This window comes from Pelophylax lessonae, assembly GCF_965119305.1.
Source record: "Pelophylax lessonae genome assembly, chromosome: 4".
Lineage (NCBI taxonomy): Eukaryota > Metazoa > Chordata > Amphibia > Anura > Ranidae > Pelophylax > Pelophylax lessonae.
The window spans coordinates 671,691,947-671,709,728 of record NC_138771.1 but is presented as its reverse complement, the minus strand read 5'-3'; the positions used below and the strand labels follow the sequence as shown (position 1 = coordinate 671,709,728).

Below are 17,782 nucleotides of genomic sequence, written 5' to 3'. Positions count from 1 at the left end.
TTTATTTATTTTAACCTTAGTTCTACGTTCTCTATGTTTAATATTTATTCCTCATATGGTAATTTAAGTATTTATAATAAATGTCATGCAATCATCACTAAGTATAACCTCTATTACGATACTAAATCAATAAATGATTATGTCGACCCCTAGTGATTTTAGTGGGTAACTGCTACCACAATTTATCTTATGTTGTGGCCATACAAACGCCAATTTGTAACCGATTTGTAACCGATAAAGTGCTACAATCTTTCAATATATAAATAAAATCAGGAACAACTGTATATTCATGGAATGTATAAATATAAATATGAATTAAAAAGTTGAAATTATCTGAATAAATTAGTTAAAAAGTTAAAAATTTAAAAATCATTTATGAAACAATTAATGTCTATTTCTACGTTCAAACCCTTTGGTACCATACTTCCTAATTTGTGTATCCACCATGTTTCATTCTGTGAGATAGCTCTTGTCATATTTGTGCCCCTCCAGTGTTTTACAATGGTGTCTATCCCGCAGAATTTCAACTTGCTCGGATCTTTGTTGTGGCAGATACGGAAATGGTTGGACAAACTATGCTTTTGGAACCCATTTTTTATATTTTTGATATGTTCCCTCAATCTGATTCGGAGTTCTCTTGTTGTGCGTCCCACATATTGGAGACCGCACTCACATTCTAATAAATACGTAACATGTGTGGTTCTGCATGTAATAAATTTATCAATTTTAAATTGTTGCCCAGTGACTGTAGATTGGAATTGTGTTTCCTTTCTTCGTTTGTTGTTTTTTCTGCATGTGCGACATATAACGCAATCACCGCATCTATAGTATCCTTTTTGATCTAAAAATGTATTCAATTTTCTTGGAGGGTCTGGTATATTTTTTGCCAATTTGTCCTTTAAAATAGGGGGTCTCCTATAAATAAAATGTGGTTTTTTGGGTAAAATTTTGCTGAAAGTTGGGTCTCTCAATAAAATAGGCCAGTGTGTTTTAAAAATATGTTCTAATTGTTTATATTGTTTATTGAACTCTGTGCAAAAAGCCGTTTGGTAAGATTTGTGCGTTTTTTTACTTGGTTTTAAGAGTTCCTTTCTATCAATTTTCAAAACTTTGCGTTGAATCTGCTGTAAAATTGTTGGTTTATACCCTTTATCCTTAAATCTTTTTATCAATACCTCGGACTGTGTGTGATAGTCTTGCTCTGACTTACAGTTTCGTTTAATCCTAAGCAGTTGTCCTTTCGGTACTGCTGATAGCCATTTGGGATGATGGTTGCTGTTTGTTGGAATATAGCTATTCCTGTCAGTGCTTTTAAAGAATGTTTTTGTAGCCATTTGGTTCCCAGTTTTGAAGATAGTTAAATCTAAATAATTTATTTCTGTCTGATTTATGGTGGCCGTGAAAGAAATTTGGTATTTGTTGTCATTCATATATTCTATGTACTCTGCAAGAGATTCTTTTGATCCCTCCCATATAATTAAAATATCATCTATGTAGCGCTTGAAACCACGTAGCTGTGGATGGGGGTTCATAAAAATATGTTCCATTTCCCACTTACTCATGAAAATGTTGGCTACTGTGGGTGCGTACTTAGCCCCCATCGCTACGCCTTTGATTTGTTTGAAAAAGTGCTTATTGTGCCAGAAATAATTATTGCACATTGCCAATTCTAAAATATCTAAGATAAAATCAATTTGTGCTGGGGGTAGGGATTTATCTTCTTGCAGAGCCCACTTAACTGCTGTCAGAGCATCTTTTTGCTTAATATTAGTATAAAGTGAATTTACATCCACACTTGCTAAAATCGTATTGTCAGTTGTACTCAGGCTTTCAATGTAGTTAATTGCATCTTTGCTGTCCTTGAGGTAAGATGTAGTTTTTTGTGCAAGGGGCTGTAAATAGTAATCTATGTATTCTCCAACTCTTGCGAATATGGATTCAATTCCGTTTATAATCGGGCGTCCTGGCGGTTTGATAAGTCTTTTGTGAATCTTTGGTACCTGATATATGATAGGCATTTTAGGTGCCTCAGGTACCAAGTATTTCAATTCTTTTTTTTTATTGAGTATATCATCTTTATAAGCTTTTTTTGTTTTTTTAATTAATTTAGCTTTTAATTTATTCAGTGGATTACTCTTTAATTTGATATAAGTCTCACTATCATGGACAATGCGATCCAACTCTTCCATATATTCTTGTTTATCTAAAATCACAATTCCTCCCCCTTTGTCCGCTGGTCTTATTACAATGCTTTTCTTTTTTTCTAATGCCTCTATGCTTTGTTGCAACTTCTTGCTGCCAGGGACGGGGTGAGTCGAGATTTTTTCAATGTCCTGTTGTACTAACAGTTTAAAAACATCTAAACATTGGTTATTGCTGGGTTTCGGGTTGAACGTAGATTTATTTTTTAAATTGCTATGTGTGACTCCCGTTGATGATGATGTGGTTATTTCTTTAGTGTCATTTTTATTGGCAAAAAACTTTTTTATATTCAAAGTTCTTACAAATTTTTGCACATCTATGTATGCTTGAAATTTATTTATATTTTTGGGAGGGGCAAATTTTAGTCCTAAATCAAGTATACGGAGTTCCTCATCATTAAAAGTTTCTTTGCTCAAGTTATATATTCCTGCTCCTAGTTGTCCCTTTTTCTTTTGCTTTTTCCCCCCTCTACATCCTCTTTTCTTTCTGTGTTTTGTGGGTAGGGGGGTGGGTTGTAATGTGGCGGTGGACCCTGTTGGTATCCCCTGGGTCTCCAATAGTATGGATTGCCACTGGCCAAACCCATTACTTTTGCACACGTGCACATATATATAGTAGATATAGTTTGGTGTTATGCGCACTGGTATTTGCACTATCTCAATTTATATTTATTCAGTTGTATTTATAACTAACATATATGTTTTGTATGACACACTGTTTTTTATATTGCACTTTATATTTATATGTATTTATATATATATGAAATGTTTTTTCTGTATATGAGCTATTGACTTACCTGAATTTTAGATACCTTTTAGGCAGCGCCTGGTATAGTTCAGGAGGGGGAGACGCATGCTTGTTGCCCCTCTTTCCTGGCTTGGCTGATGCTGGGATAAGGTTGCTATGTATTTTGGGTGGAACCCCACACTGTTTGTTTTTCCTTTTGCATAATCTTCACCCTTAAAATAGAAATTAGACTCATATCTAGGATAAGGGTCTGGTATAGATTTTGGGGTGAACTCCACAAAAAAAAAAAAAATAGAAAATTGGGTGTTATGGTTCATCATAGTACTAATATCCAATAATTACCATCAGAGTCTAAGACCCAGATTTCCGGCCCGCGCAGCATCCTCTGTTGCTAGCATGAAGGTAACCACTTGCATCCTAGCAACCAATAAAACTTGCCCCCCCCCCCCCCCCCACACACACATACACACACACACCTAGAAGTCATCTTTACTGGTATAAAGGAAGGACCATCTGGATTTCCAAGAGAAATCAGCATGTGCAGCACTAGTTCTGAGCTCTGGTTCCCTTCATAGCAGGTCCTGACCCCACCTGGTGGCCACTTCAATCTACTGAAATCTAATGCAAAGCAGAAGCTTTTTAGTTCATATTGCGACAGTCATCATGAGTCACATATTTTTTTTTACTACTTCTACATAGTAGGAGATCAGACAGTTTACACCATGTTACCATAATATTCCCACCGCAGAGAGCTGCCTTAACTCATGAGACAGGAAAGGAACCCAAAGTTCCATATTACTGCCGTGACCACAGGAATGGCCTGACCAAAACAGTACAGTTATAAGACAGTGATGTGCCCTCCCAGATGATGAAATATTAGCTGGAAAGGGTGTCAGCTGAAGAGAGGAGGATGGAGATGACAGGTCTCTTCATAAGAAGAACCCCGGATTAAATATCTTGAGAAAGAAATCAGCAACTCATTCCACCAACAACTCCAGGGACTGAATAGACATCGCTAGAAGGTGAGAGGGAAGAAAAAGATTCTATACTATACCAAACTAAACTATACTATCCCTTACCATACAATACAATACTAAACTATGCTCTACTATGCCATACTATACTATACCATCACCTCCGAGATCTCCACTTACACTTCATATCATATCATTCTACACAATCCTCTCTGAGATTTCCACCAACCCTTCATACCATATCAATACAGCATCATCACCTCCGAGATCTCCACCAGAACTTCATACCATATCATACTACACCATCCTCTATGAGATCTCCACCAACACTTCATACCATATCATACTGCATCATCACCTCCGAGATCTCCACTTACACTTCATACCATATCATTCTACACAATGCTCTCTGAGATCTCCACCAGCCCTTCATACCATATCAATACAGCATCATCACCTCCGAGATCTCGACCAGAACTTCATATCATATCATACATACTACACCATCACCTCCAAGATCTCCACCAACGTTTTATATCATAGCATAGTACACCATCCCCTCCGAGATTTCCACCAACCCTTCATATCATATCATACTATATCATCCCCTCCAAGATTTCCACCAACCCTTCATATCATATTATACTATACCATCCCCTCCGAGATTTCCACCAACCCTTCATATCATATTATACTATACCATCCCCTCCGAGATTTCCACCAACACTTCATATCATATTATACTATACCATCCCCTCCGAGATTTCCACCAACACTTCATATCATATTATACTATACCATCCCCTCCGAGATTTCCACCAACCCTTCATATCATATTATACTATACCATCCCCTCCGAGATTTCCACCAACCCTTCATATCATATTATACTATACCATCCCCTCCGAGATTTCCACCAACCCTTCATATCATATTATACTATACCATCCCCTCCGAGATTTCCACCAACCCTTCATATCATATTATACTATACCATCCCCTCCGAGATTTCCACCAACGTTTTATATCATAGCATAGTACACCATCCCCTCCGAGATTTCCACCAACCCTTCATATCATATCATACTATACCATCCCCTCCGAGATTTCCACCAACCCTTCATATCATATCATACTATACCATCCCCTCCGAGATTTCCACCAACACTTCATATCATATCATACTATACCATCCCCTCTGAGGTCTCCACCAACCCTTCATATCATATTATACTATACCATCCCCTCCGAGATTTCCACCAACCCTTCATATCATATTATACTATACCATCCCCTCTGAGGTCTCCACCAACTCTTCATATCATATTATACTATTCCATCCCCTCCAAGATTTCCACCAGCCCTTCATATCATAATATACTATACCATCCCCTCTGAGATTTCTACCAACCCTTTATATCATATCATACTATACCATCCCCTCCGAGATTTCCACCAACCCTTCATATCATATTATACTATACCATCCCCTCCGAGATTTCCACCAACCCTTCATATCATACTATACTATACCATCCCCTCCGAGATTTCCACCAACCCTTCATATCATATTATACTATACCATCCCCTCCGAGATTTCCACCAACCCTTCATATCATATTATACTATACCATCCCCTCCGAGATTTCCACCAACCCTTCATATCATATTATACTATACCATCCCCTCCGAGATTTCCACCAACCCTTCATATCATATCATACTATACCATCCCCTCTGAGATTTCCACCAACCCTTCATATCATATTATACTATACCATCCCCTCCGAGATTTCCACCAACCCTTCATATCATATTATACTATACCATCCCCTCTGAGGTCTCTACCAATATTTCATATCATATTATACTATACAATCCCCTCTGAGGTCTCCACCAACCCTTCATACCATATCATACCATACCATCCCCTCCGAGATTTCCAACAACCCTTCATATCATATTATACTATACCATCCCCTCTGAGGTCTCTACCCACACTTCATATCATATTATACTATACCATCCCCTCTGAGGTCTCCACCAACCCTTCATATCATATTATACTATACCATCCCCTCCGAGATTTCCACCAACACTTCATATCATATTATACTATACCATCCCCTCCGAGATTTCCACCAACCCTTCATATCATATTATACTATACCATCCCCTCCGAGATTTCCACCAACCCTTCATATCATATTATACTATACCATCCCCTCCGAGATTTCCACCAACGTTTTATATCATAGCATAGTACACCATCCCCTCCGAGATTTCCACCAACCCTTCATATCATATCATACTATACCATCCCCTCCGAGATTTCCACCAACCCTTCATATCATATCATACTATACCATCCCCTCTGAGGTCTCCACCAACCCTTCATATCATATTATACTATACCATCCCCTCTGAGGTCTCCACCAACTCTTCATATCATATTATACTATACCATCCCCTCTGAGGTCTCCACCAACTCTTCATATCATATTATACTATACCATCCCCTCTGAGGTCTCCACCAACTCTTCATATCATATTATACTATACCATCCCCTCTGAGGTCTCCACCAACCCTTCATATCATATTATACTATACCATCCCCTCTGAGATTTCCACCAACCCTTCATATCATATTATACTATACCATCCCCTCTGAGATTTCCACCAACCCTTCATATCATATTATACTATACCATCCCCTCCAAGATTTCCACCAACCCTTCATATCATATTATACTATACCATCCCCTCTGAGATTTCCACCAACCCTTCATATCATATCATACTATACCATCCCCTCCGAGATTTCCACCAACCCTTCATATCATATCATACTATACCATCCCCTCCGAGATTTCCACCAACCCTTCATATCATATTATACTATACCATCCCCTCCGAGATTTCCACCAACCCTTCATATCATATCATACTATACCATCCCCTCTGAGGTCTCCACCAACCCTTCATATCATATTATACTATACCATCCCCTCTGAGGTCTCCACCAACTCTTCATATCATATTATACTATACCATCCCCTCTGAGGTCTCCACCAACTCTTCATATCATATTATACTATACCATCCCCTCTGAGGTCTCCACCAACCCTTCATATCATATTATACTATACCATCCCCTCTGAGGTCTCCACCAACCCTTCATATCATATTATACTATACCATCCCCTCTGAGATTTCCACCAACCCTTCATATCATATTATACTATACCATCCCCTCTGAGATTTCCACCAACCCTTCATATCATATTATACTATACCATCCCCTCCAAGATTTCCACCAACCCTTCATATCATATTATACTATACCATCCCCTCTGAGATTTCCACCAACCCTTCATATCATATCATACTATACCATCCCCTCCGAGATTTCCACCAACCCTTCATATCATATTATACTATACCATCCCCTCCGAGATTTCCACCAACCCTTCATATCATATTATACTATACCATCCCCTCTGAGATTTCCACCAACCCTTCATATCATATTATACTATATTATCCCCTCTGAGGTCTCCACCAACTCTTCATATCATATTATACTATACCATCCCCTCTGAGATTTCCACCAACCCTTCATATCATATTATACTATACCATCCCCTCCGAGATTTCCACCAACCCTTCATATCATATTATACTATACCATCCCCTCCGAGATTTCCACCAACCCTTCATATCATATTATACTATACCATCCCCTCTGAGGTCTCTACCAACACTTCATATCATATTATACTATACAATCCCCTCTGAGGTCTCCACCAACCCTTCATACCATATCATACTATACCATCCCCTCTGAGATTTCCACCCACCCTTCATATCATATTATACTATACCATCCCCTCTGAGGTCTCTACCCACACTTCATATCATATTATACTATACCATCCCCTCTGAGGTCTCCACCAACCCTTCATATCATATTATACTATACAATCCCCTCTGAGGTCTCCACCAACCCTTTATATCATATCATACTAAACCACCACCTCCAGGATCTCCACCAACCCTTTATATCTTATCATAGTTCACCATCCCCTCCGAGACCTCCACCAACACTTCAAATTATATCATAGTACAGCATCACCTCTGAGATCTCCACCAACACTTCAAATTATATAGTCTTCTGATAGTTTTTTGATGTGGTGGGGGACCTCTGATATGAAGATGGGCCTCTGTTGTGGTGGGGGACCATTGATGTGAAAGAGGGCTCTGATGTGATGGGAGACCTGTGATGTGAAGATGGGCCTCTAATGTGATGGGGGACCTCTGATGTGATGGGGGGGCCTCTGATGTGATGGAGGTCTCTGATGTAATGGGGAGACATCTGATGTGATGGGGGGCCTCTGATGTAATGGTGGGATGTCTGATGTAATGAGGCGTCTCTGATGTGATGGGAGGGGCTCTGATGTGATAAAGGGGCCTCTGATGCGATGGGGGCCTCAGGATGTGATGGGGAGCCTCTGATAACTTCTTATGTGATGGGGGGCCTCTGATGTAATAGGGGGCCTCTAATGTAATGGGCGGACATCTGATGTGATGGGGGGCCTCTGATGTGATGGGGGGCTCTGATGTGATGAGGGACTTTTGAGATGGGGAGCCTCTGATGTGAAAGGGGGGGGCCTTCGATGTGATGGGGGACTGCTTATGTGATGGGGGGCCTCTGATGTGATGGGGGAATTCTAATGTAATGGATTGCCTCTGATATAATGGGGGATATCTGATGCAATGGGGGGCATTTGATGTGATGGGGGTCTTCTGATGTGATTAGGGCCTCTAATGTAATGGGGGGCCTCTGATGTGATGGGGGACTTATGAAGTGATGGGGGGGCCTCTGATGTAATGGGGGCCTCTGATGTGATGGGGCACCTGATGTGATGGGGGGCCTCTGATGTGACGGGAACTTCTGATGTGATGGGGGCCTCTGATGTATTGAGCAGACGTCTGGTTGATGGCGGGCCTTTGATGTGATGGGGGACTTATAATGTGAGGGGGGGGGGGCTCTGACGTGATGTAGGACTTCTGATGTAATGGGGGACTTCTGATGTGATGAGGGGCCTCTGATGTAACGGGGGGCCATCTGCTGTGATGAAGAGTCTCCTGAAGTGATGGGGGGCTTTGATGTTATGGGGAGGTGCTAATGTGATAAGGGCTTTGATGTGATGGGGGGCTCTGCTGTGATGGGGGGCCTCTGATGTGAAGGGGGGGCCTCTGATGTGAAGGAGAAACCTCTAATGTGATGGTGGGATCTCTGATGTGATGGGAGGGGCCTCTGATATGATGGGGGACTTCTGATGTGATGGGGGACTTTTGATGTAATGGGGGGACATCTGATGCGATGGGGGGCCTTTGATGTGATGGGGGTCTTCTGATGTGATGGGACCTCTGATGTAAAGGGAAACTTCTGATGTGATGGGGGGCCTCTGATATTATGGGGGACTTCTGATGTGATGGGAGCCTCTGATGTGATGTGGGGCCTCTAATGTAATTGGATGATGTCTGATGTGATGGTGGCCTTTGATGTAATGGGGGTCTTCTGATGTGATGGGGGCTTCTATTGTGATAGGGGGCCTCTGATGTAATGGGGGGACGTTTGATGTGATGGGTGGCATCTGATGTGATGAGGAGACTCCTGAAGTGATGGGGTGCTTTGATGTGATGGGGAGGTGCTAATGTGATAAGGGCTTTGATGTGATGGGGGGGGGGGGGGGCTCTGTTGTGATGGGGGACCTCTAAAGTGAAGGGGAAACTTCTAATGTGATGGTGGGATCTCTGATGTGATGGGAGGGGCCTCTAATATGATGGGGGACTTCTGATGTGATGGGGGGACTTCTGATGTAATGGGGGGACATCTGACGGATGGGGGGGGGCTTTGATGTGATGGGGGTCTTCTGATGTGATGGGGCCTCTGATGTAAAGGGAAACTTCTGTTGTGATGGGGTGCCTCTGATGTGATGGGGGACTTCTAATGTGATGGGGGACTTCTATTGTGATAGGGGGCCTCTGATGTAATGGGGGACGTTTGATGTGATGGGGGGCCTCTGATGTGATAGGGGATGTCTGATGTGATGGGAGTACCTCTGATATGATGAGGGGCCTCTGATGTAATGGGGGGACTTCTGATGTGATGGGGGGCCTCTGATGTAATGGGGGGCCTCTGATGTAATGGGGGTCCCTGATGTGATGGGGGGGCCTCTTCTATTGTGATGGGGGACTTCTGATGTGATGGGGGGCCTCTTATGTATTAAGCAGACATCTGATTGATGGGGGGCCTTTGATGTGATGGGGGACGTATAATGTGATGGGGGGGGGTGCTCTGACATGATGTAGGACTTCTGATGTGATGAGGGGCCCCTAATGTAATAGGGGACTTCTGATGTGATGGGGGGGCCTCTGATTTTATGGGGGGCCGTCTGATGTGACAAGGAGTCTCCTGAAGTAATGGGGGGCTTTGATGTGATGGGGAGGTGCTAATGTGATAAGGGCTTGGTAAAGTTTTATATCTTTCGCAAGGCACTGTGTATATATATATAGATATAGATATAGATAGATATAGATTTATTTATTTTTTAATTTCATTTCAATTTTAGAATTTGTCCAGTTTAAAATGACATTAAAATTATGTTTCTGCTCCACAACCATAGCAAAGGTATTTATAAATTAAATTAAAAGGACACATAAAAAAAATGTGCAGTTTCTTGGTATGCAATACTAAAAAAGTAAAAAAATAAATAAAAAATAAAAAAAAAGCAGATGAAATTGGACATTAATTATTAATTAGCGTTAAAAAAAAAAAAGAAAGTAAAATAATAGCTAAGGAGAAAAGGGGAATAAGGATTTAAATAGGAATACATTTTATTCAATAAAAAGGTCCCCCCTTCCACCTCCATATGAAAGAAGCAATAAATACAATGTAAACACAATGTAACCATCTGTCATTACATTGTATTACTCAGTGACAATGCCAGAGGATCTGTGTCACTTTACACAGTTGACCTGTAATCCCCGCCCACAAACATGCTGAGCACCGCCCATCTGTTCAATCATTCCTCACTGTTTGTCCTTCCCACAGGTCATGTCGGTGGAATATCAGAACTTCCAGAACCTTCCAGAAGACACAAAGCCGGCCAAAAGTCCTCCAGGAGCCTGGCCTCTCCAAGGTACCAATCATCAGTGTGTGTGAGACAGATACCGAGAATTACACCTGGTACAGGACAAGAGAAGTACTTCTGTGCAGAATAAGAACAGATACTGAGAATAACATTGAAGATGTACTGTGCTGTGTCTCGGTATCGTCCTCAGTTGGTGTAGTCTCAGTATTGGTCCTCAGCTGTTGTGAGTCTGGATATCGGTCCTCAGTTGGTGTAAGTCTCGGTATCGGTCCTCAGTTGGTGAGAGTCTGGATATCAGTCCTGAGTTGGTGTAAGTCTTGGTATCGGTCCTCAGTTGGTGTGAGTCTTGGTAACTACGGTAACTATCGGTCCTCAGTTGGTGTGAGTCTGGATATCGGTCCTTAGTTGGTGTAAGTCTCGGTATCAGTCCTGAGTTGGTGTAAATCTAGGTATCGGTCCTCAGTTGGTGTAAGTCTCGGTATCGGTCCTCAGTTGGTGTGAGTCTCGGTATCGGTCCTCAGTTGGTGTAAGTCTCGGTATCAGTCCTGAGTTGGTGTAAATCTCGGTATCGGTCCTCAGTTGGTGTAAGTCTTGGTATCGGTCCTCAGTTGGTGTAAGTCTTGGTATCGGTCCTCAGTTGGTGTAAGTCTTGGTAACTACAGTAACTATCGGTCCTCAGTTGGTGTAAGTCTTGGTATCGGTCCTCAGTTGGTGTGAGTCTGGATATCGGTCATCAGTTGGTGTAAGTCTTGGTAACTACGGTAACTATCGGTCCTCAGTTGGTGTAAGTCTTGGTATCGGTCCTCAGTTGGTGTGAGTCTGGATATCGGTCATCAGTTGGTGTAAATCTCGGTATCGGTCATCAGTTGGTGTGAGTCTGGATATCGGTCCTCAGTTGGTGTAAGTCTTGGTAACTACGGTAACTATCGGTCCTCAGTTGGTGTAAGTCTCGGTATCGTCCTCAGTTGGTGTGTGTCTCGGTATCGTCCTGAGTTGGTGTAAGTCTCGGTATCGTCCTCAGTTGGTGTGAGTCTCAGTATCGTCCTCAGTTGGTGTAAGTCTCGGTATCGTCCTCAGTTGGTGTGAGTCTCGGTATCGGTCCTCAGTTGGTGTAAGTCTCGGTATCGTCCTCAGTTGGTGTAAGTCTCGGTATCGTCCTCAGTTGGTGTGAGTCTCGGTATCGTCCTGAGTTGGTGTGAGTCTCGGTATCGTCCTGAGTTGGTGTAAGTCTCGGTATCGTCCTCAGTTGGTGTGAGTCTCGATATCGGTCCTCAGTTGGTGTGAGTCTCGGTATCGGTCCTCAGTTGGTGTAAGTCTCAGTATCAGTCCTCAGTTGGTGTAAATCTCGGTATCGGTCCTCAGTTGGTGTGAGTCTCAGTATCGGTCCGCAGTTGGTGTAAGTCTCGGTATCGTTCCTCAGTTGGTGTGAGTCTCAGTATCGCTCCTCAGTTGGTGTAAATCTCGGTATCGGTCCTCAGTTGGTGTGAGTCTCAGTATCGGTCCGCAGTTGGTGTAAGTCTCGGTATCGTTCCTCAGTCGGTGTAAGTCAAGGTGTTGTTCCTCAGTTGGTGTAAATCTCGGTATCGGTCCTCAGTTGGTGAGATGTTCCTCGGTGATATGGACAGGTTTGTAGATTTCTGACTCTCTCTCTCTCATTGATATCAGGAATCCTGATGGACAGACAGACTGCTCAGCCCTCCTCCGCTCTGATCTGCTTCCTGTCATTTATCTGCACTGCGCTCCTCTTCATCATCATCATCCTCTTCATCATCTTCACACGTGAGTTCTCCCCACACACCTCACATTACAGTAACACTCTTCTGTATTCTGTACTATTAGTGAGAAGATATTACTGAAAGTTCTGCTCCTCAGGGGTGTGGCAGGGCTCCTCCGCAGGCAGATAGACAGGCTCCACCCCATTCCAAAGTGATTGGTCAGGTGAAGAAGTTAAGTATTTTAGTAGTTTCCTATTAGCTCAGCCATGTTCACTTTCATTGTTTTCTTCTATGTTTTGTATTTTTATATTTTTCTTTTGTTAATGTTTATTTAATGTAAAGTCACATGGGGGGGGGGGGGTGACCGCGCTTCTCTCCGAAATGTAGAAGAGTCGGCGCATACCAAATTAGGGATTTTGTAAGAAACCAGTGAATGGGGTGTCACGGAACCATGAACCAGACGTACAACAACAGATAAGTGAAAATAAAAAGGCTTTATTGAAAATCAAGCTGTAAAGCAAAAGTCCAAACGGATGGCGAAACCGAGGCAGAGTCCTTGCGAAGCCAGAGGTCAGGAACCAGGAGGGTAGTCAGACGAAGCCGGGATCAGGAACCAGCAGGGTAGTCAGACGAAGCCGGGATCAGGAACCAGCAGGGTAGTCAGACGAAGCCAGGATCAGGAACCAGCAGGGTAGTCAGACGAAGCCAGGATCAGGAACCAGCAGGGTAGTCAGACGAAGCCAGGATCAGGGACCAGAAGCAGCAGCAGTCTTAGAAGCATGTGAACACAGGAGGACCAAGCAAGGAACTGAAGCCACAGACCTCCTATATATATGAGCTAGGCATCCAGCTCCTCCCAGTGGGAAGGAGGAGCCGCAGGGTGGGAGGCTACAAGAAACCCAGAAACCAAGATGGCCGCCAGCACATGTCAAACGAAGGAGAACAGCAAGAAGGTAAGACCATGACAGTACCTCCCCCTCAAGGGCCCCTCCTCCGCGGAGTAAAGAACGGTTTCTGAGGGAAGCGTGCGTGGAAGGCTCGGAGCAAGGCAGGAGCATGGACATCTGCGGAGGGAACCCAGGAACGCTCCTCTGGACCATAACCACGCCAATGAACCAAAAACTGCACCCGCCCGCGGACCAGGCGTGAGTCCAGGATATTGCTCACCTCATACTCCTCACGATTGCCCACTTGGACCGGACGAGGCCGAGGAACCGAGGAAGTGAAACGATTACACACCAGTGGCTTCAACAGGGAGACATGAAACACGTTGGAGATCCGCATGCCAGGAGGAAGCGCAAGGGCATAGGCTACCGGGTTTACCCTGCGAAGCACTCGGAAGGGACCAACAAAGCGAGGCGCCAGCTTGGGAGTGGGCACTCGAAGGTTGAGGTTGGGGGTGGACAACCATACACGGTCTCCGGCCTGGTAGGAAGGAGCAGGCGCTCGTCTGCGATCAGCCTGGAGTCTCTGGCGCTGCGCAGAGACCTCAAGGGACTTCTGGATCTGTACCCAAGAAGCACGTAGGACGGAAAGGTGATCCTCCACAGCCGGAATATCCTGGGGAGAGAATAGCTCCGGTAACACGGCAGGTTGGAACCCATAATTGGCCATGAAGGGAGACGTCCCAGAGGAAGAGTTCACCGCCGTGTTCCTGGCAAACTCAGCCCAAGGCAGGAGGTCAACCCAATTGTCTTGGTGATCGGAGACATAGCAACGAAGGAATTGCTCCAAGGCCTGATTGGATCGTTCTGCGGCCCCATTGGACTGAGGGTGGTAGGCCGAGGAGAAGGAGAGATGAATCCCCAACTGGGAGCAAAAGGCGCGCCAGAACCTGGACACAAACTGACTCCCCCGATCCGACACAATCTCCTTGGGCAAACCGTGCAACCGGAAGACCTCCCTGGAAAAAATCGTGGCCAACTCATGTGCAGAGGGTAACTTCTTGAGAGGAACACAGTGGCACATTTTGGAAAATCGATCCACAATCATGAGAATGACCGTATGGCCTCGGGATGCAGGGAGGTCCACAATGAAATCCATCCCCAGGTGTGACCATGGGCGCTCCCCGGTGGCTATGGGTTGCAGAAGGCCCAACGGAAGGTGCCGAGGGGACTTACTCTGGGCACAAACGGAGCATGCCGCTACATATGCGGCGATGTCGGAACGTAGGGAAGGCCACCAGAACAGACGTGAAACAGCCCAGGACAGCTGATTCTTTCCAGGATGCCCCGCGGTCTTGGAGTTATGGTAGGTTCGCAACAACCGAGTGCGCAACTCCTCAGGCACAAAACATCTGCCGTTGGGTCTCCCAGAGGGAGCACCAGATTGAGCCGCCAAAATCTGCTCACCCAGGGGAGAGGTCAGGCTGGTGCGAATGGCGGCCAGGATCTGATTCGGAGGTATGACCGAAGTCGGAATCGACTCCTCCCTGGACAGGTCGGAGTACTGCCGTGATAAGGCATCCGCCCTGATGTTCTTGGAACCGGGTAGGTAGGAGACCACGTAATTAAAACGTGACAAGAACAGAGCCCATCTGGCCTGACGTGGTGTCAATCTCTTGGCCTCAGAAAGGTAGGTCAGATTCTTGTGGTCCGTCAGGATGATGACCGGAACCACCGAACCCTCGAGCAAGTGCCTCCATTCTTTAAGGGCCTGCACGATGGCCAATAACTCCCTGTCACCAATCTGATAGTTGCACTCCGCGGAAGACAGTTTCCGGGAGTAAAACCCACAAGGAAGCAGAGGACCCTCTGGTGTTCTACGCTGAGACAGAAGGGCGCCTACTCCCGTCTCAGACGCGTCCACCTCGAGGACAAAGGGCAACCCAGGGTTGGGATGCGACAGAATCGGAGCCGACACAAAGGCGGACTTTAGAGCCTCAAAAGCTCGGATGGCCTCGAGCGGCCAGACCTGGGAATTACTGCCCTTCCTGGTCAGATCCGTGAGAGGCTTGGCCAGCATGGAAAAGTCCCTGATGAACTTCCGATAATAATTGGCGAAGCCCAAAAAGCGCTGCAGGGAGCGAAGACCACTGGGCTGGGGCCACTGTAAGACAGCCGAAACCTTCTCAGGATCCATGGATAACCCCTCAGCGGAAATGATGTAACCTAAGAAGGTTACCTGGGATCGGTGAAATTAGCATTTCTCAAGCTTACCGAACAGCTTGTTCTCTCGTAACCGTTGCAACACTCGTCTGACATCCAGAATGTGGGTCTCCATGGATTCAGAATATACCAAGATGTCATCCAAATAGACCACCACACACTGCTGCAACAGGTCACGGAAAACATCGTTAATGAATTCCTGAAAGACTGCGGGCGCATTGCACAACCCAAAGGGCATAACCAAGGATTCATAATGACCGGTCCTGGTGTTAAACGCGGTCTTCCACTCATCGCCCGCCTTGATCCTTACGAGGTTATATGCCGCCCTCAGGTCGAGTTTGGTAAAGACCGTGGCCCCTTTAAGGCGATCGAACAGCTCGGAAATCAAGGGTATCGGGTAAGCGTTCTTGATCGTGATGCGATTAAGACCCCTGTAATCGATGCAAGGCCTCAACTCACCGCCCTTCTTTTTCACAAAGAAAAATCCAGCCCCTGCCGGGGACGAGGATTTGCGAATGTGTCCGCGTGAAAGCGCCTCCTTCACGTACACCTCCATGGCCTCATTCTCCGCTACCGACAGTGGATAGACCTTGCCACGAGGAGGAACGGTACCAGGTTGTAACTCGATGGTACAATCGTATGGGCGGTGCGGAGGTAGGGCAACCGCGCGCACCTTATCGAATACATCCCGGTACTCCTCGTATTCAGGAGGCAACAAAGAGTCTGAGGAAGTACACAGCAACTTGACAGGCCCATGGATGCAACTAGCCCCACACTGCGGTGACCACGAGAGGATCTCGGCCGATCTCCAATCGAAAATCGGATTATGCTTCTGGAGCCAGGGGTACCCCAAGACCACCGAGTAGTGTGGAGACGAAATAACCTGGAAGCAGACCGACTCTCTGTGAACGGCACCAATGGCTATCCCCACTGGAAGGGTCTCATGAGTCACGTGTGGCGGCAGAAGGGGTCTGCCGTCTATCGCCTCAAGAGCCAGTGGAGAACCTCGGGCCTGCAGAGGAATGGAATTGGTGGCAGCGAACACACTATCAATGAACAAACCACCAGCACCAGAGTCCACCAATGCCTGGGTCGTCACTGAGCCCCCGACCCAGGAGAGGACAACAGTGATCAGTGGTTTGTCAACACGGGAAACCGGGGACGAGGAGACTCCACCCAAGATCTGCCCCCGACAGGATCTCAGGTGCGAGCGTTTCCCGGACGGTTCGGACATGCCAACCGAAAATGCCCACCGAGACCACAGTACATGCATCGACCCTCGCGTCTTCGGAGTACCCTCTCCCCCTCGGACAGGCGAGCAAAGCCCAGCTGCATGGGTTCACCCCCAGCCAAGTCATCCCCAGGAGGCGTGGGAGGAGAGGGAGGCACGGGTGGGACAGCAAAGGTAGGCGCCAATCTGTTAGGAGGTCTCCGCAGACTCTCCTTAAAGGAAGGTCTCTCCCTGAGTCTGGTGTCAATCAAAATCAAGAAGGAAATAAGAGACTCGAGCTCCACTGGTAGGTCCTTAGCTGCAACCTCATCCTTCAAGGCATCCGAGAGACCATGAGAGAAAGCAGCGACCAGAGCCTCATTATTCCAGCCTACCTCTGCTGCCAGGGTACGAAACTCAATGGCGTATTCAGCTACGGATCGTGAACCCTGTCTGATGGACATAAGGAGCTTCGCAGCAGAGGCAGCACGAGCCGGCACATCGAATACCCTCCGAAGAGAAGCAACAAAACCGGAAAACTCGGCAACCACCGGATTGTTGTTCTCCCATAAAGGGCTGGCCCAGGCCAAGGCCTTGTCCGAGAGCAGCGAAATTAAGAAGCCCACCTTTGATCTCTCAGTAGGAAAGGCATGTGGCAGCAACTCG

At 45.5% G+C, this 17,782-nt stretch overlaps 1 protein-coding gene across 1 annotated transcript in view; it reads left to right on the top strand.

Annotated features, from left to right (window-relative positions):
- Window positions 1-11,047: 11,047 nt before the first annotated feature.
- Window positions 11,048-17,782, top strand: part of LOC309554230 (asialoglycoprotein receptor 1-like) — a gene marked incomplete at its 5' end in the record, with an annotated part of 30,753 nt that continues 24,018 nt past the window's right edge. Inside the window, 2 exons of the mRNA XM_082255866.1 lie at window positions 11,048-11,132; window positions 12,750-12,863. Of these exons, the coding sequence (XP_082111992.1) occupies window positions 11,048-11,132; window positions 12,750-12,863 (199 nt within the window). The remainder of the gene's footprint in view (window positions 11,133-12,749; window positions 12,864-17,782) is intronic.